The following is a 22,134-nucleotide window of genomic DNA, read 5'->3' on the forward strand; positions in this document are numbered from 1 at the left end:
GTTTTTCACTTAACGATGGAAGACTAAGAGTGCTTCCCCCCCGCAATACGTACGAGCGTCAAATGTCCTGCAGTTTCATGCATAAATTTAGAAGCATAGTTTCATCAAGTGCGGCTGTCGACCATGCAATTAGGAGATTGGTGAAAGGCGAGTTTAGTGCGACGGAACGATCAGTCGTCTCAAAGTGATTTTGCTTGACGCTTACATATAGAGCCAAAAGTGTTACGCCAAAATAAACGCGGCAAGTCTCTCTTAGAAAAATGACCTGCCCTCGGGGAGTGGGGGGGGGGGAGTCACCTGCGCGCACTCAGTCTGTACCGCCGCACGCTACTGGCGACGATGGAAATCGAGTCAATTAGCGAGCAGCAAGATCCGCTGCTGCCGAAATGTGGTTCCCATCGCTTCGCGGGGAACAGCTAAAGGCCATTGTGTCACTGGTTTTAAATCGGGACGTCTTTGTTTGTCTCCTCCGAAGAGGTCTGGCCTCAGACTAATTTAATATAGACTAACTCAATGAATTCGAGCGCGCTGATTGGGCCGCACAGTACGGCGGTACAGACTGAGTGTGCGCAGGTGACCATACCCTCTTCGTCTGGCCCCCAGACTACGCCCGCATATAGATACATGCATCAGCATGCAGCACGCCTGAAACATTGAAGCTGCACATCAATGCTTAGCCCTGCCGCTTAGCCCTCCCACTTATCTTTATGCAAGCTTTGGAAGCCAGCCGATGTAAAATGCCGCTGCTAGCCGCCACCTAACTAGACGTGCATAGTTGGGCTATCGTGCAAAGTAAGGGCTGAAAAAACTTTTTCCGCCTAGAGTGGGCCGCAAGGGTGCCACTTAGCACGGGAACTCAACTATGTAGCGCCGAAAAGTTTCGTCTTAGCAGAAGATGGTACATCTCTCCACATCGTGTGTGGTTCTCATGTATGACTCACAAAATGAGATGCGGCAGCACATTGCTGCGGGCCGTGAGACATACTTACACATGCGCTGAATAAATGTTCTAGAAAAGGTGGTCCGCAAAAATATGTTGGAGTCCGCAAAGAAGCTTTAGTATAACGCCGAAACTACGTTACGCCGAAGCGCAAAGCATTCTCGCGCTTGACGTCCACCGGCGAGCTTGAATGTGCGAAATGCGTCTATTGGTCTCTATCGACGAAACTTCTGATTCCTCGTTCCAACTATACAATTTCGATCCTCCCCGCATGACGCAGAAAGAAGTGAGAAGCCTACAAAGCTACATAAACTTGGCCCTAAAGATGGCACCGAACAAATTGCTACTGGAACATGAACATCAAGAGCTAGCCATATAAATTCGAAGAGAGACGCTGCTAGCCCATTGAAACGCAAAACGGTTGAGGCCCCTTTTAAGGGTTCAGTAACACTGGGGCCACGAGTATTTTGCTCGCCGCGACCGTTGTGAACATCGCGCGCTCGCATAATTAACGCGACATGGAGACCAACCTTTTAGCCTTCCTTTGAGTATCGCAGGAAAGCATTGGACTTGCGATGGAGGAGAGACGAGCTTCGAAACAGCGACGGGTATATTTTGCGAGCGTTACCTTCTACCTTTCGAAAGGCGAAAACGTCCGCTTGCCTACCCACAGTAGAAGACTTGTAATAATGCACGCGTCTACTGTCGCGGAACGATCAAAGTCAAATTTGCTTATCAAAAAGACACACGCGAATCCTTGCCTTATTGCTCGGCGCCATGCCACTTTATTATGCATGCTTTCATAGCGTGGACAATTAGACTTTGAGAGCGAGCCGATGTAAGACACCGCGGCCGCCGCCTAACTAGACGTGCATACATAGTCACACTCTCGTGCAAAGTCACAGCTTAACGAGCCTGTCCCAAAAGGTGTCACTTAGCACGGAAGCTCATCTATGTACCGCCAGATCATACATGTATCTAATTATCCCTAGACGTTCATGATTGGACTCTCGTGCCATGTCACGCCCTCCAGTTCTTCTGTATATAAGTCTTCCCCAGAAACCGAGGATCTCACACTTGAGAGAAGATCGCGATGAACACGGCCGTCGTTTGCTTCTTTATTCTGTCCGCTGTCTTTGGTGCTTTTCAATTTGCCACCGTTCGATTCGAGTCGTTTGAGAGGAAGTGCAGTGACGTCGGCGAGTCATGCACTTCTTTGAAGAGAAACGGAACTGACGTTGAGATGAGAGACGACTATTGCTGCGAAGGAATGACGTGCAAAGACTCTGGAGAGGGTCACACGTGCTACAAGCCCGACGACGTTGGCTGTTGGAAACAGACTACAACCTGCAACTGCTTTCCGTCGTACAGCTGTAAAAGTTGTTGCAACGGATACAGCTGCAGTTATGTACTTGGAATTGGTTTTTGCGACTGAAGGATTGAAAATGTAGATTGGTCCAAGACAACAAACTACGTGAAGTTGATGTATTTCTGTCTCGTTCTCAGTCTGTTCTATTGAAAATGCTTGCAAACAGTTTCGTCTTTCAGAAATTAGTCTTAGTTTCTCCGCCCATCCTGCTAGCTATATGTCAGTTTTCTGAAACCCTAAACACTAATGCCAACAGACCAGATCGTCCGACGGAGATCGAAGATGTAGCCTCCTCTGACAGGAAACAATCAAAGGCTTCACGCCCACTCAATTATGCAGATGCATTACCAATACAAAGAAGCCAACCCAGTAGAGCATGTGACAGTGCACGACAGCATCATCCCTTCCCAAACGAAGTCGAGCCTAAACACGCTCCTTTGAAGTGATGCCAGAGTAAAAATTAGCCTCGCAAGCCAGGCTCTCCCGTAGTGAAGCGCGCTTTAGCGCGTCCACTACTGGGAGAGCCTGGGTGCACTCGTCTGCGTCATAGGCCATGTGACCACCCTAGTTTCCACGTGACCATTTCGGTACAGCCCACAAGGCTCGGACCACTCCGAAATGGTCACGTGGAAACTAGGGTGGTCACATGGCCTATGACGCAGACGAGTGCACCCAGGCTCTCCCAGTAGCGGACGCGTTAAAGCGCGCTTCACTACGGGAGAGCCTGGCTTGCGAGGCTAAGTAAAAATAACAATAGACATCTCTTACGGTCGTCTACACTCGTGAAAGGAAAGAAGAAGAGAGGCCTTGTTATAATCACTTATGCATTGAAACCACCAAGTCTCAGTAAAATCAAAACGCTGCCGGCAACGTTGACCCCGACCATCAAGTGCCGCCGCTAAAACCATTTGAAGTATTATATCTGCGGCTTAAAAATTCAATATGTCGATATTCAATTCTGCTGCGGTGTTGCAGGCATTACGAGTGCATTTTCGACACTAATTTACCATTGCTTGGCTTTGAACGTCATTATCTATTAGTATACCAGAGAAGACGATCTTTTTTGAACACTCAGTTGACGGCGGTCAGGTCATAGCTATGACCGGTTTTTGCTGTCTCCTCTGGGTATTGCAGTCAGGCTTCAAGATAAGACTAAAAACACCCGGACACGACAAGACGCGACCCCCGGATGTGTGATATGGCAATCCAATTCCACGTCGTTCTTCAGCTTCATCGTCTATGTCAGACAAAGAATAGGCTTATCTAAAAGCTTTCTTTTATATCTACTCTCCTGTTCCTTCGTTCTTTTACGTTCGGCTCGCTCATTCGCGTCTCAGACGTTTTCCAGACTTTATGCTTGTCAAAAAACGTTTCGAAAAGACATGCAACATTGCGCTCGACAATCATGTCATGCGAGAAGCCGTCCTCTAGCTGTGGTTTTCGCTAAGTTGAAGTGAGGGGCTACCGTGGAAAGCTCGAAGTAAGCAAATGCAAGAGAAACTTAAACTTAATCAACTTAACCCATCTTGGGGCATTGTGACTGTAGGCGGGAAATTTGCATCAGATTCCTATTCATGCTGACGTCGACGCTGTAAAGACGTTGAACACGTCAAGTCTAATTATGAATGACCTTCAGGTTCAGCTATTTAATTATTATAAAAATAATATGTATAACATATAATATGTAAGCCGTTGTGACACCCACATATATACGAAAGACGCCCACATATATATGAAAGACGCCCACATATATATGAAAGATCACCATATATATATGGAGGACGCCCATATATATATGAAAGAACGCACACTACCCTTTTGACGGCTTTCGCGTTCCATAGCCACGTACGCACACGTAAGCTTAGGCTCGACCTACGTACGCCATTAGCTGTCTAATGCGTTTGTGAACGCTTGCTAGGGACTCTATATAAGCAACGAAGGCTGTAGAGAGGCTCGCATTTGTCGAGAAACGGGGATCGAGAGGCTAATTAATTGAGCTAGTTCTAGAACAACCGTACGTACGTACCACAAAGAAAGAGCAATGCGCGTCGATCCAACTTCTTCAGGTAGCTACAGCTAGTTATCTGCTTCCAGGCTCGGCTGCAGCATCGTATAGCCACCCTATCGCAGAATATGAGAGCATCTAGCTGAGCCTGTCTTTTGGAGTTACGACCCGACGAGCAGCAACAGCATCCGACAATCTCCTTGAATCCAAAACTTGCTATCGTTGCCGACGTGAGAGTCGTCATAGAGCACGACATGTTGGACAAGAGATAGGCGGCAAAGCAGAGGCTCTTTGACACAACAGTAGTTTCACTGCACCAACTGGCTACGATTCGTGCGGTTATAAGATAAAGAATCTTTCCCGTGGCAAGAAGGAAGTCAGACGTCGCCAAGTTGATAAGAAGCATAGATAGTGGGGAGGTGCGGTGACGAGCAGTTCGGCATCTTGCTACAATGACGAGAATGTTTAAGAAGGCCGCCAAAACTGCGACGGTCCAAAAGGACGCTTCGACTCCAGGTTTCGTCAAGGTGGAGTACTTCAACTCTGAGAATTGCGCCGCCGAGTCGTTCAATGACGGACACACGGTGCTGTTGCTAACGTTTAACATATAAGTAAAGCAAATGGCGCCCTGTTCGGCTCAGATTCACACTATAAGTAGGAATAAAAAGCGCAGCGTCATGATGCTATCCAAACTTTTTATTTCCGTTTCCCTTCCGGATGTTGATGTCATAGTACTTTCAGGATTTTGCAACTGAAGGCTTGTCAAGGATTCCTACTTCTTTGCTCCATCTTTAGCGTCAGCTGGAGCGTCTAAGGGTCGCCAAGTGTCAGCAATTTACTGCGCGTCAAAGCTCTAGTCAAACTTTAGCTTAACGGGCGCTTAGTATTTCCTGGAAACAGCACCATCACCTCGGACATAACAAGCGGTCCTAAACGGACGAATCTCTGATTTTGACCGCATTTTAAAAAACGAAAACTTTATTCCTACCGTTGCTCGTGCTTTTTGAAGTCACGCCAATGTTTCAGAAGATTTGCGTCTTGCTCGTCTCCACCAAGTTCTCCACAAATGTAGTGAAGCACGCTTCAAGCCAGACAACGAACTTTAACGTCAATATTCACTGTTTCTACGCTATTGTTTTAATTAATTAACGAGAGGCCATGCCACGAAAGAGCCGCGTTTCCCACTTGACTAGTAGCGTAGCACGAAATTGATCCTCATCTTCTCGCTGTCTTTAGGTGTGCAGAACCTTTGACGTGCGATAGACATCGCTGTGTCAATGTGAGTAGGTGTATCTCATCTTATTAATCTGATCCAATTGGGCGGAGTCCTGGGGAGGAAGCCTGGTAATTTGAAGGCTTGAGACAGGAAGACTTGAAGGATTCTTCTAATGCAACATCCGTGCAGTCACGGTGCATATTGCAACATGACTCATTGCATGAGACGGATAAGCAGGCTTCGACTGATGAAATCTGTGCCGTACTGAGTAAGAGAATGGTTTCCTTCGAAACCTTACAGGTACTAGATAAAACACCAGCAGAAGAAGTAGAAGCCTGGTAATTCGAAGGCTTGAGACAGATAGCCCTGCCGGATTCCTCTGAGACAACGTCCGTCGAGTCCAGGAAAAGAGCTAAACATGACTCATTGCATGAGACAGATATGCAGGCTTCGACTGATGAAATCCGTGGCGTACACTGAGTGAAAATAGTTTCCTAGGCAAGCTACCAGCAGGACGAAGTAGTTCTAGTATTTGAGCATCAGCTTCCCAGGCATGACAGGTCACTCCCTCATTAAAGATCCGACGGGTCAACAGGTCAACATTATCCTGGTTCCACAAGTTACTAAAAGACGACCATTAATCCGTCACGATACCGCTGAGTTATTCTACTTCCATGAAGAAAGAAGAAAGCCAACGAATATTCTAGGCTCTTATCTGGATAAACGACGTATTTATTCTGCACAGTACCACCACCTCCAAAAAAAACTTCCCTCCCACTAAATAACAAACAACGCAATAAAACTACAGAATACACTTGAACCTGGCACATATCACAAAATATCTCATCTAGAGCAGTCCTAGCCACGGGATGTTTTTCTTTCGCATTCCCATTGCCCTTCTTCGCCTCGGAGTCTATGAAGAAAATATGATTACAGCAATTCGTTTACTAAAAATAAATTACCAAACCTAGACAACTGTAGGTAGTAAATTATTTTTTAACAAGCAGCTCAACACCCTTAATTAAAATTTCATTTCCTTCTTAGACCTCCCCCAATTTCTAAACGAATTGCCTAAGCGACATAAATATTTTCCTCTGGCCAACCACACTTTCTCTTGGCTCTCCCGTCCACCAAAAATTAGAACCATTTCACTGAAAAACGACTTGATTTAAATATGACAAATCAAAAGCACGTATAGTCAAATTATAAAGAACGACCATGTAAAAACTCATCATGGGACAGCTGAGTCTTCCTCCTGCCACAACAAAAGAAGCAAACCAACTGACACACAAAAACAATCTAGGCACTTATCTGATGCTTCACAGAGAACGTGTCTCCAATGACGTAACCACTCCAACGTCTCTCCAACTCAAACAAACCACCCTATGAAACGAACCTGAATTTTAACACTAGAACGTGGTGAATTCCAAAGTATCCTACCTATCATAGTCCTTTCCTTGAGATGTTTTCATTCCCAATCCCAAGTATGAAGAATTAAGAAGAAACTCAAGTAGGAATGCGACACGGGTGCGAAATGGTTTTCACGGTTTGACAGCGAGACGCTTGTGAGAAATGAATTGGAAACGCGCACGGCCGTGAAATTGATTAAATTAATCTAAATAATAAAATAAATTCAAATTCTGAAGTAGATTATAATAATTTTAGGCAACCATTTGATCTCCAGAAAATAGCTTTAAAAACTCTTCTATTCCATCATTGTATGCTGCCTGAAAACAAGATCCTATTAGTAACGTTCACAAAACGAAAGAGAGAGAAAGGGGGCCCCTCCTCTCTTTCTCTCAGTCTACTCTCTCTCATACCTCAGATTCTTGTCTTCGTCGCTCGCCACCATTCATAAGTTGTCCAATTGATCTTTAGCGGTCTATTTGGCTTCTTCGGCGACGCCGAATCGACGACTTCGAGAGAAAAATTGCTTCACCGAGACGATCGACAACCGAGACGATCTGTGTCTCATTCGACGATGCAATCGAACGGGCTCACAAAGAAAAAACGAACTTTTACTGCGCGTGCGCACTGGGTGCCAGAGAAATGGCGTGGCTTCGGCAAATACTTCAGAAGAACGACTCCCCTGATGAAGACTCTCAAGCCATCTCACCTGAGAAGCGGTATGCTCATGAATGCGCGTTGATCGACGATCATCTTCATCTCTTCGGTGGCCGCGATGGATCACAATACTTTCCCCGCGATGAAATCTTTCTAATGAATGTTCGAAGAGCGGAAAAGAAATGGATCCGTCGATTGACTCGAGGTCGAACGATTCCTCCACCTTGTAAAGGAGCACGATGTGTTGTCATCGACAAGATGATCTACTCATACGGGGGAAGAACAAACCAGCATCGTTACTTGGGAATCGTTTATCGTCTCGATCCCAAGAAAATGGAATGGATCGAAGTAGCGACGCCTATCGGAGGAAAGAAACCGCACGAGCGCACACGATGCTGTTTGTGTGCGATTGGATCAAGAATGATCATGTTTGGGGGATGGAGCGAAAAGAAGATTCCTCGTGATCAACTCCAGTCTGGGGCAACTCAGGATGAATGGAAGTGGAGTAACGATATTTATGAATTTCGACTTGAAGAGGGAAATGAAAGTGGTGAATCGATTTAATATCTATTTGATAATAATTTGAAATATAAACTAGGAATTTGGTTGGATTTGGAATTAAGTGGAACCCGACCAAAACCACTTGCTGGCGCTGCCATGGCAACCTTTGACGAGCATCGAGCAATACTTCATGGAATCGATTTGGAGAAAGAATCTCACTCTATTTTAATAGATTTAAATCGCAAAGTAAACCTGCGTATTTAAATAATAAATCTGTTTAGCAATAGTTTTAGTTGTGGACAATCATAAATTTCAATGTGAAACCATCACCAAGACGCCATCACACAATTTTTCAATTAGTGACAGAAGGATTAGAAGACGAATCAATTTGTCTTCTCGTTGGTGGTCAAATGGTCGACAAAACAAATTCTGACTACGTTTACGTTCTGGATTGTGACAATTCCAAAGCATCTCATGTTGTTATAATTTTACTTTTATTGAATTTTTAATGATTATTTGTTAAGATGGACGTCGGTCCGCAATTGGGGAAAGTTATGTGGCACACATGTCATTGTGTGCAGAACGAAGACAAGACTACTGACGTCATTGTCTGTGGTGGTGCTGTCTCTACCTCCTTTTGGCCGTTTTCGTGTCTGCCTCTTCTTAGCGATTTTCATCTTGGTAACGTGCTGTATTTATTTTTATCAAAGTCTAAATAATGAATTTTGCAGACGTGAAGAACGAGCCGTACATGAAAATTAAACGAGAAATTCTCTTGTCGAGACGGGCGTCAGTTTGTGCAGCAACTTCATCTCCGCGTCTTTCACTTGACAGAGAAGATATTGAAATGATGCGACGCGAGCTCGAGCATTTGCGACGAAGGTGCTCGGAATTGACCGAAGAAAAATCGTCTCTCAGGTTATATATTAGACTGTATGCTATTGTAAAGTATAACGTAATTTTTCGTCTTTTAGAAATGAACTGGTCTCTACCCAAAGTCTCCTGCAAAAAGAAATCACTCAAATTAGGTTAGTTAATTTTGTAAGTATTGTTTTTTCACTGTTTAATTTAAATCATTCTGTGAATTTTTTTGCTTTTAGAGAAGAACTGACCTCTTCTGATCGCCTTGTTGAGCGAAAAGACGGAGAAATTGCACAGATCAGGTTATTTATTGAAAGAAAGAAATAAATTTTGTTTTAGCTTTTAATTATAGGCGAGAATTGGCGTCTGTTCATAGAGAAGCATCTTTGGCTCAGCGTCGCCTTGAGCAGCAAATTTGCCATAAAGACGAACAAATTTCTTCCATCAGGTTCAAAAGATAAATACATAATATAACTTTAAAAAATTTCTGCTTTGTAGGGAGGAACTGACGTCAGTGCAACGCCGCCGTAGTGTTGCATTGACACGCTGCGAAACCCTTGAAGCATCTCGTGACGAGATGAAGCGACGCCTCGACGAGTTCACTGACGTGTTGAACATTAGTCCAGACGAAGTTCACCTCTCAAGCCAAAACCTCGGTTCAGGATCTTTTGCAGGTGAATGTCATAAATAGTTATATATTTAAATTTAATGTTGCGTATATCACTAAGGCGTTTCCGTGGGCCAATGGCGCGGAATGAAAGTTGCCGTGAAGAAAATTCACGACCTCATTACAAGTCAACGCAACGTGGCAATGTTTCGACGAGAAGTCCTTGTATGCAGTCGACTCCATCATCCCAATATAATGGTCGTATGTGGAGCGGTCACAACAGAAGGATCTCCTCTCCAAATCGTCATGGAATTACTCGAAGGATCCGTCAGTGAAGTTATCGACGCCGCCCACGCATCCGGATCCTATTTGACCAATTACGAGCAGCTGTCTATTGCCATGGATATGACGTCAGGTATATCCTATCTTCATCAGATTCGTCCTCGACCCTACGTCCACGGCGACATTCGCCCGTCAAATGTTCTCGTCACGAGAGATATGAAGGTAAAAGTGGGTGACTTGGGAGCGGCTCATATTATCGAGAGTTCTCTGTCCGCTGGTCCAATGAGCCCTCCTTATCTCGCTCCAGAGAGGTTGCCTGAGTCTGGCAGTCCTGCCACTTCGAGCACGTTGAATAGTGACGTGTACAGCGTGGGCGTGTCATTACTTGAGATATTCACGGGTGTGGGTCCTATTTCAGAGGAGAGGCAGACTCAGCTTGATGCTCTTGCTAGTCGTCCTGATTTATTCATGCTTTGCTCTTGCTTGATTGGTCGTAATCCCGCCAGTCGAATTTCATCACAAAGGTGCTTCGAAACGCTAAAAGTTCATTTTGTCGAACATGAAAGGGGTTTGACAGCTGAAAAAATTCTCACAGCAAAGCGAATAGTTTGTGGTGTTTTTGAGGGAGACACTCATATGGTCCTCCTCCAGAAAATATCCCTCGATTGAACGTTCATGTGTACTTTGTTTCCTGTTTTTGATGTTTCCCCGGCATTTCTCTAGACTTTTATATTTTTAGTTTTGGTACTTGTTTGACGAAAACTATTTTCAACCTAACTTTATTTTGTATTTCTCTGTTTATGAATACTCTTTTTCAACGGAAAATGATTTTGTTATTTATTTTATTCGACTGACAAAGTTCACGTATGTCTTGAAAGTTTTCATTTTTCTGTAACTACTGACACTTGGAGAACATGTGTGCCTTTTGTTGGGAGCCCGTATTTCCTTGTAGAATAAACCGCTTTTGAAGAAAAATACGAGAAAAACCGTTTACCTTACCGGACATAGAGTCCCGTATCAAAAGTCGGACAACATCAAATCCCGGACAGCTTCACGCGTTCCCTGCTTGACAGGGCCAACCGCGCGTCAGTTATTTTGGAAGCTTAGGTGATTAGAATCTCTGGCACACAGCAGTTGCGGAGCGATCAAGTCGCACATAAGATCGTGTACCGTCTTCTATATAGAGAAGCGACACTCTATGTTGCCGTCTTCTCTATACAGAAGCGACGTCGGCTTCAGATTCTCTCATTTGCAATATTGACGTCTGTTTCAGATTTTTGACTTCGACTTCCGAAGAAATCATTGCTCTTGCGCAGGTTCTTTGCCCTGTAATCGACCCGCCACACTCTTCTTCTTCGTGCGAAGCCTCCAACGTCGCTAAAGAAGCAAATTCATTTACATAAAACAAACATGTCACGTTTTCGGGTCATTCACTGACGCCCGGATAGTACAGTTACTCTCTAAAACGACTCAAAAGAAGCTTTTTGAAGTTGTGTGCGTGCTAAGGCGTCTAGTTGTTAGATATCGGGAGGCATGTCGGACGTTTCGAAGAGTTTTTCGACGGATAAATATGGTTAGTTTTCGAATAGCGTTGAGTCATCTCGACCGTTCATTTGCTCGACAAGCACCGCTCTCTGTTTTATGATTGCCTTACCGCAAGGCGATAAACTGAAAAGCCGGTCCAGCGCGAGACGGCTCGGATTTGTGACGCCATTTTTGTAGAGTTCCTATCGGCTGTCAGCAATGAAAATGCGAGTTTTATCACACAATTCATCGATACCTATCCGGAAAAGTAGAAAGAAGCGGCAACCAATGTACAACGAAACCTGCTTTCTAACATTTAGCGAGATTCTTTTTGATGTAGCTCGGAGAAACTGCACTTCATCTCTGTTCAAATGCTCAAATCGCAATACGTCTAATTTCATCTGGAGCTAAAGTAGAAGCTTTAGATAAGGTAATAATTCATTAGTCTGTGTTTAATTGAGGGAAATGATTATCTAACGTTTTGACGTCAGGAAGGATTAACGCCCTTTCTCTGCGCTGTTTGGTGTGGACGCCTGAAAGTTATGAAAATTCTTATTCAACATAATTGCAACATTTCTGCAAAAAACAGCGTAACTAATTAATAATAGAGAGGAATTAATAATCAGTGATGGACTTCAGGTTGGTGATGGAGCTCTTGCTCTTGCGAGTAAAATGGGTTTTTTGGATATTGCAGAGAAACTTGTAGGAATGGGATGCCCTGTGAATGAGCCTCATAATGTAGTTAAACAGCAGTGTAAGAGGTTTTATCATTGAGAAATTTTAGGGCGGCTATACTGCACTTCATTGGGCGTGCCGTGAAGGAAAGGTTCAAACTGCAAATTTTCTAATTTCATCTGGAGCTGATCTAGAAACTTTGGATAAGGTAATATTTTACTGTATTGGAAGGTACTTAAGGGGGTTATTATTTAATCATGTCAACTTTAGTGGGGATTTACGCCTTTCCTTCGCGCTGTTTTGAATGGACGCTTAGAAGTCATGACTATTCTTATTAAAACTCATTGCAACACTTCTGCAAAAACTAGCGTAAGTTATCCATAATTACGCGCTAATAACCAAAGATGGAATGTAGGCTCAAACTGCAGACTTTTTAATTTCATCTGGAGCTAGTTTAGAAGCTTTGGATATGGTAATACAGGTACACTTATTAAAGGGTATATTATTGTTCAGTCATTATGATCTTAGTTGGGATGCACGCCTTTTCTTTGCGCTGTTGTGAATGGACATTCTAACGTCTTCAAGGCTCTTATTCAACGTCGTTGCAACGTTTCTGCCAAAACCAGCGTAAGTAACTAATAAAAAACTGCTTCTTGTCATTGAGGGAATGTAGAAGGGTCGTGGAGCTATGGAACTTGCGGTAAAAAGTGGTCATTTGGATATCGCAAGAGAACTTGTTGGTATGAAGTTCAGTGTCAATAAACAATTTAAGGTATAGAACGTGACAGCGATGTGATATTTATCAGTTACTTAATGTTTAGGATGGCTCTACTTTACTTCATTGGGCGTGTGAGATAGGGCACGCTCAAACCGCAGACTTTCTAATTTTATCTGAAGCTAATGTAGAAGCTTTAGATAAGGTAATAATTCAATAGCAGTTAATTTAAGGACATCATTTTAAACATTTTGACATTAGTCAGGACGCACGCCTTTTCTTTGCGCCGTTTTTGAGGGACATTTAGAAGTCATGGATGTTCTTCTTCAAAGTGGCTGCAGCACTTCTAGAAAATGCACCGTAAGTAACTAACAACGGTTATATAATAATCACTGCTAGAATGTAGGATGGTATTGGAGCCCTGGCAGCTGCAAGTGCATTCGGTCATTTTGATATTGCAAGACGACTGGTTGAAATTGGATGCTGTGTCAATGAACCTGAGCAGGTGTTAGAACAGAAAAGATGTAAAAGTTGTTGATTTTTGATCAATTTTCAGGATGGCTTTACTTCGCTTCATTGGGCGTGTCATTCTGGACACGCTGACATTGCTGAGTTTCTAATTTCATCTGGAGCTAATACAGCAGTGACAAACAAAGTATCTTTTTATGTTTCATGTATGTTTTTTATTCGTTTTAACTTTTTTAATAGTTTGATAGAACGCCTCTTCTTGAAGCTAAGTTCAACAAGCAAGACGACGTTGTTGCAACTCTGGAACGGATTTTGGGTATTCAAGTTACTGTCGAGGAAGCCAGTTTCGACAAGAATAACCCAGAAGTGTGTTAATTTATTCATTTTGTCTTAACGAATGGATTAGCTATATATTGACAATTATCTTTGCCTTTTTTGTCTAGGTTTGCAAACCTGAAGCCAACGAAGATGACGTATCATCAGAGAAGAAAGATTGTGCCGCTGAGAGCGCATTTTTCACAATCTCTGAACAAGGCGCTGACCCTTCTCAAGAAATTTACGACGAGGCTCTAAAACGCGGCTCTGTAACAGTGAATCGTTCTCGTGTCATTGTTGCCGGTCAAGACGGGGCGGGAAGTCGTGTCTTGTCGATTCTCTTTTGAACAGACCGTTTGAAATAGATAAAGCAAGCACAGAAGGAGCAGCCGTGGCAATGACCCATACTGCAACAACTGGTTGGGTCGCTACTGACAGCAAAGACCACTTAGATAGGCTCATTGCAGAGGGCGTATATCGCATGAATCAGCAGCAGTCCACGTCGTCAAGCTGGCAAGATGGCTCTTCTGAATCATCTCATTTTGTTATTGAATCAAGTAACCTCGACTCCGCTTTAGAGGAGGCAGAGCGCTACTCCGAGTCGTCTGCAACAGTAAATTATCCGAAGCAAGCACCTTTCACAGAAAAATTAGCAGAGGATCTGAAAACGGTTGGCATGGCAGCGAAAACGCTCTCGGCTAGCCAGCAGAAACTGGTTAACACTTTTCTAACAAATAGACCGAGTGAAGAAGATCTCAGAAAGCAAGCCTTGGGCATTCGTGACATCTGGGATTTGGGTGGCCAAGAAGTATATCTCGCCACTCATTCGGCTCTTATGTCAGACGGCGAAGCCTTTGGGTTGTCTATTTACATGATCGTAATGGACATTTCAAAGTCGCTCTCTGATAAAGCGGAATCTTTTTATCGGTCATCGGACGGCCAGGTGATAGACCAGACAAGCGACCTGGGCTGGATTCGCTCAAACGGAGATTTCCCTCTTTACTGGTTTGGCTCAATTACAGCAGCGCACGAAGAGACGCCGATGGGGCAACCATTGGCTAGGTAAAGACGAAGAGGTGGCCACTCCTCCTGTCTTCGCCATTGGCTCGCACCGAAACATATTGAACAGCGACAAAGGAAGATTTCCGGATTTAGCGTCCATAAAAAAGTGGCTGAAAGAACAAGGAGAACTGCTTGAGCAACTTCTTAACAATAGCAACTTTGTGAAACACATTGTCGTACCCAAGAAATATGGTGACAGAGAAGATTTCCGCGAGATGGCTCATTTTTTTAAAAGAATATTTCTTATTGACAATTCTGTGTCCGGTTCAGGGTCTCCTTGTAAAGGCGTTAGAGAAATTCGAGAACGAGTCGATCGCATGAAGACGTCGTATTGGAAAGGCGCTAAGAAGCAGCCGCTAGTTTGGGTTTACCTCGAAATTCTTCTATTTCGTTGGTGCAAAGTCATGAAAACGGTCGTAGCTAAAGTGGACGAAATAGCAAAGCTCGCTCAGCACCCGACAATCTGCAATGTTTCTAGTCGCGAAGAAGTTCTCGTAGCGCTGAAATATCTCGCGAATGTTGGAGCGATTCTCTACTATCCCGAAGTGGACGGTTTGAAAGACTTTGTTTTTACGAGACCTATGTGGGTAATCAGAGCCTTGTCAGCATTTGTGACGGCGGCAAAGCCTGGCCCTCTTATGGAGCCGAAGTGGAACATTCTAAAAGAGAAAGGAATAATGTCAAGCGACTTGTTGACCTATCGTTTAAAGCAATCGCGTTTTCGAACTGAGTTTGGCGATTTAGAGGACGCCGAACCGGAGCAAATTGAAAACGATGATAGGCTTATTGTACGATATTTGGAATATCTCGACGTCATCACGCCTGTTGAAGAATCCACCCAGACTGACTTTTATGTTCCTTCGATACTAAAGAGGTCATTTCTTTATTCTCCCACTCTTTGGGAACGTCTCATGTCAACAGACTCGTCCGACCTTCCGGCTCCTCTTATCGTCTTACCCAAACAGCTAAAATTTGTTCCGGAATGTCTTTTCTTTCGTCTTGTAACTCGCTTTCTCAAAGCGTATCCGAATAAACCGAGACTTTCACGTCATCAGTGCATCTTCTTAGTTGAAGACAAATCCTCGCCAGTCGAAGGTACCCAACAGCACTATAAGTAGTATACTTTAATTTCTAAATGCACGTATTAGTTGAATTGGAGTTGTTATACCACATTCGAGGCAAATGGGTCGCTCTAACTATTCATTTCATAAATGAAGAGGACGCAAAATGTATCAGCCAACACTTTTTGATCTCAATCAAGAACGAATTACGTCAAAAAATGAAAAACGTTTGTGAACAAGGTATGAACGGTTTCAAGTATAGCATCTGCTGTCAAACAAAGAAAGCGGACAGGAAGATTGGAATTGATTTCAAAAGTCTCCGGGTGATTTTCAACGAGGAGTGCGACTATTCTGAGCCACCACGAAAAATTCCAAAACTCTATAATCCATTCAATGAACCACTCTCTCTAAGAAAAGAAGACTTTCAAATGGATTCTTGGTTAGGCCGCCAACTTGTTAGCTCTAAAATATCAGGTAAGAATTAGATACATAGCACAAGTGCGTTAGGTTTGATCTAGCTCCACACTTTACTCTAATAACATTTAACTTTTAGAAGAGTCACTTCCAAAGGCAATCAGCAACTCTTTCACTCGCGTTGTCGCGACCCTAGTAGAAGCAAAATGGGAAAGGTTTGCTGTTTTTTTGGGACGAAAAGTCAGCACCATACCTCAGTACAAAGAGAAGTCTGGTGAGAATTTCGTTCGGACCATGTTGATCATAGACGATTGGAAGGCCGATTGTGGTCGAGAGGCAACGGTAAATGCACTTATCCGAGCTTGTGACGAATGCGGTATTCACAGAGATAGTATTGAAGCTGCATACAAAGACACGTTGAAGTCGTGAGAATGTGCATGTGAATCTTTTCTTATATTAGTCAGTATGGTCCCTGTATAGTTAACTGGTCGCTATTTTATACTGTCATTTATAGTAGGGTAGAGAGCCAATAAGGGGGACACCCAACTTTGACTTCATGCTGCAGCGTGGTCGATCTAAATGAAACAACGTACATCGTACGCAGAAATTGTTCAGCTTATATTTGCGACCTTCTGCTGTTTGATCCGACTTTGCGTTCGTCCAAAAACGGCCAATTTATTAGTGAGGTTTCTCCAGGAAAGTTGATATTAGCCCCGAGCCCTATATAAAGTATATATGATGGGGGACATCCGCTTTTCTTCCCGATTTTGGTCGAGTTTCTGCACGAAAGGCATGAAATACGTTCTTTCGAACTACTAGCGCTACGTTTTATTTGTTATTGCAGCACTGGCACTCTAATTCCCAGCGCCTAAGTGTACTACAGTACTAGTAGTAAAATTAACCGCGAAAATTAAAAATTTTGAATGCCGTGCAAACATTTTCTGCAATAAATGACGGTTTTTTCCCAATGGAGCCCCGATTGTCTAACAAAAGCTGGACGCGATATCTCTTATGCGGTAAACTTCCTACCTCAGTTGCATCGACGATGAATCTTTTCTCGCGCTAGAAAGAGCCAATTAAGTTCGTCACGTGACGACCACTTGTCGAGTCCGGTAGTAGAATTCCGGTGAATCCACACTCACAGAAGACAGATCGATGCACGCTCATCGCACCAACTTCTTCGCCTCTTTGCACCTCAAGCAGCGCAGATTCGAAACGCCAACAGGTAGCTGAAGCGCACATTTCCCGTTTCATTTTTCGTCCGCGCGCGGCGCGCGTTGCGACAATGCGAGAGTCTTGTCTCTACGCAGAGAACGACGTAGAGCGCGCGCGTGGATGTTTCTGCTCTCCAGCGACTTTTTCGCTCCGAGCGGCGAAGTGACACTGATCGCGGCCGGCCCGGACGTGGCGACACTCGCGTAATCCTTTCGCCATTCGTCGATCTCTCATCACGTGCACTCGCACTTCGTTTCATTTCATTCCCCTTTTCTTTTTCTTTAGTTTCGCGACGAAAGAGCGAAGAAGAAAGGCAGAAGAATGCCTCGTGTCAGCGCGACGATCAGGTCACCCATTGGGGCCCCACTTAGTGTAGGCGTGCACTTAGGGGACGGGGCTCTCTGTGACGTAGACGGCGCCGAATGCCTGCGATGCCACTGCCCACGCTCGCGGGCGTAGAAAATTTACGACAGTCTAACCATTAGGTCTGATTTCAAAAAGTCTAATCGAGGGCGAGTTGGGGTCCGCGAGTGAGGGCTGGTGGTCGTTGCAGTGCACGAAGCCCAATTGTGTACGTTGCAGGGAGTGTAGCGTGACAACAAATCGGTATAATACAGTAATGGCACTTCCTCCCTCATGTGCTTCGTTTGCATCACTACGTTAGTTTGCATGGGTCCACTCCCTATGCACTAAGGTTTAGTTGGTGGCTGCTAGTAGGGTAGGATGGTTTGAGTAGTAGGCTTATAGCTCCTTTCCTCTTCACGTGTTTAGCTATCAGCCGCCACGTGCTTTAGACCATCATTCAGTGGATTTTCAGGTAATCTTGGTTGATTAGTATATAGGCTTATTTTAGGTCAATGGATTTATAAGGTAATCTAGGTTGTTATCAAGTTCCTTCTTTTCTTTTTTTAGGGTAGTATAGTAGGTTTTTTATTTGAAGGCTTTAAAACCTTCCACAGGTTTTTATTTTTTGACAGGTTTATTTTTTCACAGGTTTTTATTTACAGGCTTTTATCACATGTTTATGTTTTTGCAGGTTTTTATTTTCTTTACAGGTTTAATTATTATTAGGTGTAATTGATATTAATGTTTAGTCTAGTTTTTTATGAAATTTTCTGACTAATGATTTTTTTTGTTTTCTTTTTTAGAGTACGAGATTTTGCTGGAGTATCAATGTGGAAAGGTAAGCGTTTTTGTCATTGTATCGTGTCTTTTCACTGACACGACATTGTAAGTGAATCAAGAACAGAAGATAACTAAAAAATAATTTAGTTTTTAGTTTTTATATTGTGCTGGTTTTTATATTGTGCATGATAAATTGTTGCATTCTTTTTTCTCCTGAGCTCCATGTTATGGAGACAGGAGTTACATGATTGGTTAGTTTAGGGACATACGCGCGCGTCTTCCGCGAATACTCCGCGTATAACCGGTTTCGTGCATGGGCGCCTGCGTGCATGGCCCTTTGCTAGAACAAGTCAACGCAGAGATTCTCGCTAATCCGATGCAGCGTGATGCTCAGTTGCAAGCGCCGCTCGTAAGCCTTTCATAACGCTGTATTGCACGAGCCCCACGCGATTGCACAGTACTTCACTCGAACGTTTTGTGTTGAAACAGAATTTTTATTAAAACTATTCTATTTTACGTTTACGTTACGGTTCATGTAGATGACTAGCGACCAAGCGCGTTTGTTTTTTATCACGTCGAAGGAATACGACAAAAAATCAGTCCGGGGTTGTACTGAAGTCTAATCGTCACGTGAGTCGTTTTTTTCATCCAACGGGCCTAAGACGCGAAAAACGAGCGTCCACTCTGCGTGAAAGTCCTGTTCTGCTTATTAGAAATGAAAAGAGGATCGAGGTAGGCAAGCGCGTGAATCAACTCGAGAGGCCCCCTAGCTTCGCCGCGTGCTGAGGTCTGGAAGCTCTAAATCCAAAGATCTCGCGACTTCTAGCGTTTTAATAAGACGATCGTGGCGCGCCAGACCCGAATCAACTCGCCTGCATCGTCTCCGACGTTTTTGTTTCGTATTAGAGCTCAAAACGGTGGAAGACATGAACTCCAGCGAATTGGGAAACTGAAACGCGAGCAGCAGAAGCAGCTAGGAGCGAGTTTTCGACGCTCAGAGAGCAGGAATTGGCTGAAGCGTGAATGGAAAACATGTAAGTCTTTATAGGAGAACTTTGAAAGGATTGCTAAATATAAAAATTAAGCAAGAGACCTTTATATACAGTATCTGAATTTTTTCTCTTGTCTGTGCGGATAGATAGGCTAGAGAGATAGATAGATACATAGATAACCATAAGCTAGATATAGCTCACGGTTTTATTTATGAATCAACAGTGGGGCTTTTCTGCCCTTTTTAACGTCATGGTATTGAATTATTCTATGCCAATTCATTTGAGCTAATATTAATTATTTGCCATTTTGTTTGCAGTTATTGAAGTGACGAAGAGGTAGACCGCGGTCCCAACGTCCTCAGCATGACGGGTCGGTCCATCTGCCAGACTGCGGAGATTTGCATCTTTATTTCATAGATGCAGTCTCCTAAACTGCTTGTATGCCTCCTGTATAACGAGGCCATAGCGTCTAAACTGTCCCATCTCCTGGGTAGGCCTACATCAACCGCTGAAGTGGTTGTGCGGCCCCGAGCTGGAAAACTGTCCACTCACAAGGCGTGTATCTCCGGACGAGGCTACTATCTATATTGGTAGACTCTCCTGAAGAATGACGCCTACAGCAAAATATGCCTGCCTGCCTATTGATTTTATGAGGGCAGCAGGCATACATTTTCCCTGTGCCTTGGGATAAACAATAAAGGCACCCGTGGGACAGACGGGTAAACTGTCCCTTGCAACAAAAACAGACCTACAGATCTTTAATTTTCTGGGTTACTTCCGGGTTACTTCCGGGTATATTAAATACAGAAATTTCCTTTTTATTCTCGCTATGAGTCGACGTGCTTGCCCTAAACACTACTTTTATTCAAGTACTGTAGTTAGTTACACTTGTATGACATAAGAAAAAAGTTTGCTGCACGTGCAATAATTGAGCAACAACGCATGCCATGAACGAACGAACTAAGCTAACTATAAAAACGAATGGCGGCTAACCCTATCCAGCTCAGCTCGACTTCATCCACTCCACTCTTCCCCAGAAATGAATAGCTAAGTTAGATAAACATTCCTTTACTTAGTCTCTCCACCTTTAAAGCACTTCCCGTTGAAGCAGACCCCTGCTTTCGACAGCTGAGATGACGACGTAAAGACAAGTGCAATGGGCGGTTCCTTGAGAAAAAAGACAAACAGTACCGAGATCTAAAATATTATTCAGAAAACAATACCATTGGTAAGTGCTAGCAAATTGAGAGAGCAGTTTAGTGAGGCACGAGTCCGAGATGCGAATGCAAAAAGGAACGGATGGCAGAAGAGACGATTCCGCCGTCTTCCAAGGAACACGCCTCAACAACCAACTAAAAGGCAGACAGAGTGAAAACACAGGCAGACAGAGTATATACTCGCTCAGCCTGCCTGAATATATATACCCGTCAGGCGAAGCATTAATTCTATTAGGCGGAGTATTAATTCCGTCAGGCGAAGTTTCCTACCTCAAAGACTGTTTTGTATCCCTGAACGTCTTCTTTATCTGCATCACACGATACCAAACCTGAGAAATAATGATTGGCTGTTTTAGTTAATTTTTAATGAACTATTATTCACTTTTTCAAAGACAAATCTCGGGCCATTCGTTTCAGATGCAAAAATGAATATTGTTCGACTTACCACGTGTAATTGGCGGCGTAATTTTGGGCAAAAATTGCAATTTTCAAAACCTAATGACACGTTAAATAATAGAGAAATTACTACCATTTGTAACGACCAGTTCCTCTAGGACAAAATAGTCGGCCGTTTAGAAGGTCAAAAACTCCTGAACGATCGTCTCCGAGTTCCGCTTGCTGCAAAAAGCGTCAAGAAACTCGACAAAGCGCTGCCTTACACCAACATCCCTCTCAGTCTAAAAAATATTTATAACTGTTGAAATTTTAGGTTTTTTAATATGACCTCAATGGATTGAGAACCGTTTCTAAAAGTTAGGGCATACCATAACACACGTAGCACTCGTTCGAATTCGTTTCTCGGTGCTGCAAGTATTGCCCAATTGCCCAAGCTGATTACTGGTTCTTACAAACAAATTAGGCTCACTAACAAATAAAAAATGACCAAAAAACCGTGTGCTATAGTTCAGGGATTCTAAAAACCTTCACCTCGTAGATTAAACACGCTAGATCGACTCGAATTCACCACTATAAAACCCTAACCCCAACCTGGCGTCGTCAAATGGCTCGTGTGAGTCGAAATTGGCAAAGAAAAGAACCCCAATTGTTTCGGGGACCCAAAGCGTACCTGTTCCTACATTTGCATGGTTTTTTCGGACTTCAGCGCGAGTTATTGATCGCATCGTTCCTCGTAGTTGCAGATCGCTGCGGAAAAACGAGGCGAAAGCGATCGACGAAGGCCGCGTGGAGAGATCGCCTTTCTATCGCGACAAACGGGCGCCCGATCGCTGAGACGCTTACCGAACGCCGTCCTTTGCATTCTTCATGAGCTTCGAAGCCGTTGTCGTCGCCGAAAACGACCGCTTTCGTCTTCTACGCAAGGCTTTGTTCGTTTTTCGAGCTTAATGATCACGTGTTCCGTTCTCTATGTCCCGTTCGAGAATAAGACCGCGAAAGCCGATCGACAATAATCTACGCGAAGCGTAGACGAAGGAATAGGTAAATAGAGAAAAGGAGACCACGAGGCATCGTACCATCTTGAACTCGAGGCGAAAAAAATTGCGTCAT

At 43.8% G+C, this 22,134-nt stretch overlaps 3 protein-coding genes and 2 long non-coding RNA genes across 12 annotated transcripts; 3 read left to right on the forward strand and 2 right to left on the reverse strand.

The window, feature by feature from the left end:
• Positions 1 to 6,251: 6,251 nt before the first annotated feature.
• On the reverse strand, positions 6,252 to 7,537 carry LOC136191804 (uncharacterized). Of its 2 annotated transcripts, XR_010670969.1 has the most exons (6): positions 7,351 to 7,537; positions 7,201 to 7,257; positions 6,971 to 7,145; positions 6,639 to 6,913; positions 6,498 to 6,588; positions 6,252 to 6,443 (listed from the first exon to the last, which is right to left on the reverse strand). It is a non-coding gene; the product is annotated as an uncharacterized lncRNA (long non-coding RNA). The 2 variants fall into 2 exon arrangements; XR_010670968.1 differs by having other exon boundaries at positions 6,498 to 6,913.
• Positions 7,538 to 7,579: 42 nt separating this feature from the next.
• LOC136192287 (uncharacterized) lies at positions 7,580 to 10,690 on the forward strand. Its single transcript, XM_065980822.1, has 10 exons — positions 7,580 to 8,144; positions 8,193 to 8,341; positions 8,389 to 8,571; positions 8,620 to 8,776; positions 8,827 to 9,013; positions 9,070 to 9,123; positions 9,196 to 9,258; positions 9,309 to 9,404; positions 9,455 to 9,630; positions 9,685 to 10,690. Exons 1-10 carry the CDS (start codon positions 7,580 to 7,582, stop codon positions 10,512 to 10,514), a joined length of 2,460 nt encoding a protein of 819 aa, XP_065836894.1. The 3' UTR covers positions 10,515 to 10,690.
• Positions 10,691 to 11,295: 605 nt separating this feature from the next.
• On the forward strand, positions 11,296 to 13,899 carry LOC136192035 (ankyrin repeat domain-containing protein 50-like). 3 transcript variants are annotated; one of them, XM_065980507.1, is made up of 16 exons: positions 11,296 to 11,418; positions 11,568 to 11,659; positions 11,710 to 11,799; positions 11,861 to 11,959; positions 12,009 to 12,107; positions 12,154 to 12,252; positions 12,315 to 12,413; positions 12,460 to 12,525; positions 12,573 to 12,671; positions 12,718 to 12,816; positions 12,866 to 12,964; positions 13,021 to 13,119; positions 13,166 to 13,264; positions 13,316 to 13,414; positions 13,468 to 13,593; positions 13,671 to 13,899. In XM_065980507.1, the coding sequence occupies exons 4-16, from the start codon at positions 11,912 to 11,914 to the stop codon at positions 13,887 to 13,889; spliced, it is 1,350 nt and encodes a 449-aa protein (XP_065836579.1). In that variant the 5' UTR covers positions 11,296 to 11,418; positions 11,568 to 11,659; positions 11,710 to 11,799; positions 11,861 to 11,911; the 3' UTR covers positions 13,890 to 13,899. The 3 variants fall into 3 exon arrangements, with proteins under 3 accessions (XP_065836579.1, XP_065836580.1, XP_065836581.1); XM_065980508.1 differs by having other exon boundaries at positions 12,721 to 12,816; XM_065980509.1 differs by having other exon boundaries at positions 12,460 to 12,516.
• Positions 13,900 to 13,939: 40 nt separating this feature from the next.
• LOC136192288 (uncharacterized) lies at positions 13,940 to 16,686 on the forward strand. The gene is made up of 4 exons (XM_065980823.1): positions 13,940 to 14,485; positions 14,712 to 15,699; positions 15,753 to 16,139; positions 16,219 to 16,686. Exons 1-4 carry the CDS (start codon positions 13,940 to 13,942, stop codon positions 16,506 to 16,508), a joined length of 2,211 nt encoding a protein of 736 aa, XP_065836895.1. The 3' UTR covers positions 16,509 to 16,686.
• A 3,579-nt stretch (positions 16,687 to 20,265) lies between these two features.
• Positions 20,266 to 21,974, reverse strand: LOC136191799 (uncharacterized). 5 transcript variants are annotated; one of them, XR_010670964.1, is made up of 8 exons: positions 21,868 to 21,974; positions 21,695 to 21,771; positions 21,353 to 21,604; positions 21,011 to 21,305; positions 20,899 to 20,957; positions 20,635 to 20,763; positions 20,497 to 20,578; positions 20,266 to 20,439 (listed from the first exon to the last, which is right to left on the reverse strand). It is a non-coding gene; the product is annotated as an uncharacterized lncRNA (long non-coding RNA). The 5 variants fall into 5 exon arrangements; XR_010670963.1 differs by having other exon boundaries at positions 21,353 to 21,615; XR_010670962.1 differs by having other exon boundaries at positions 21,353 to 21,492; positions 21,556 to 21,771.
• Between the last annotated feature and the right edge of the window lie 160 nt (positions 21,975 to 22,134).

Source organism: Oscarella lobularis, chromosome 10, assembly GCF_947507565.1.
Source record: "Oscarella lobularis chromosome 10, ooOscLobu1.1, whole genome shotgun sequence".
Lineage (NCBI taxonomy): Eukaryota > Metazoa > Porifera > Homoscleromorpha > Homosclerophorida > Oscarellidae > Oscarella > Oscarella lobularis.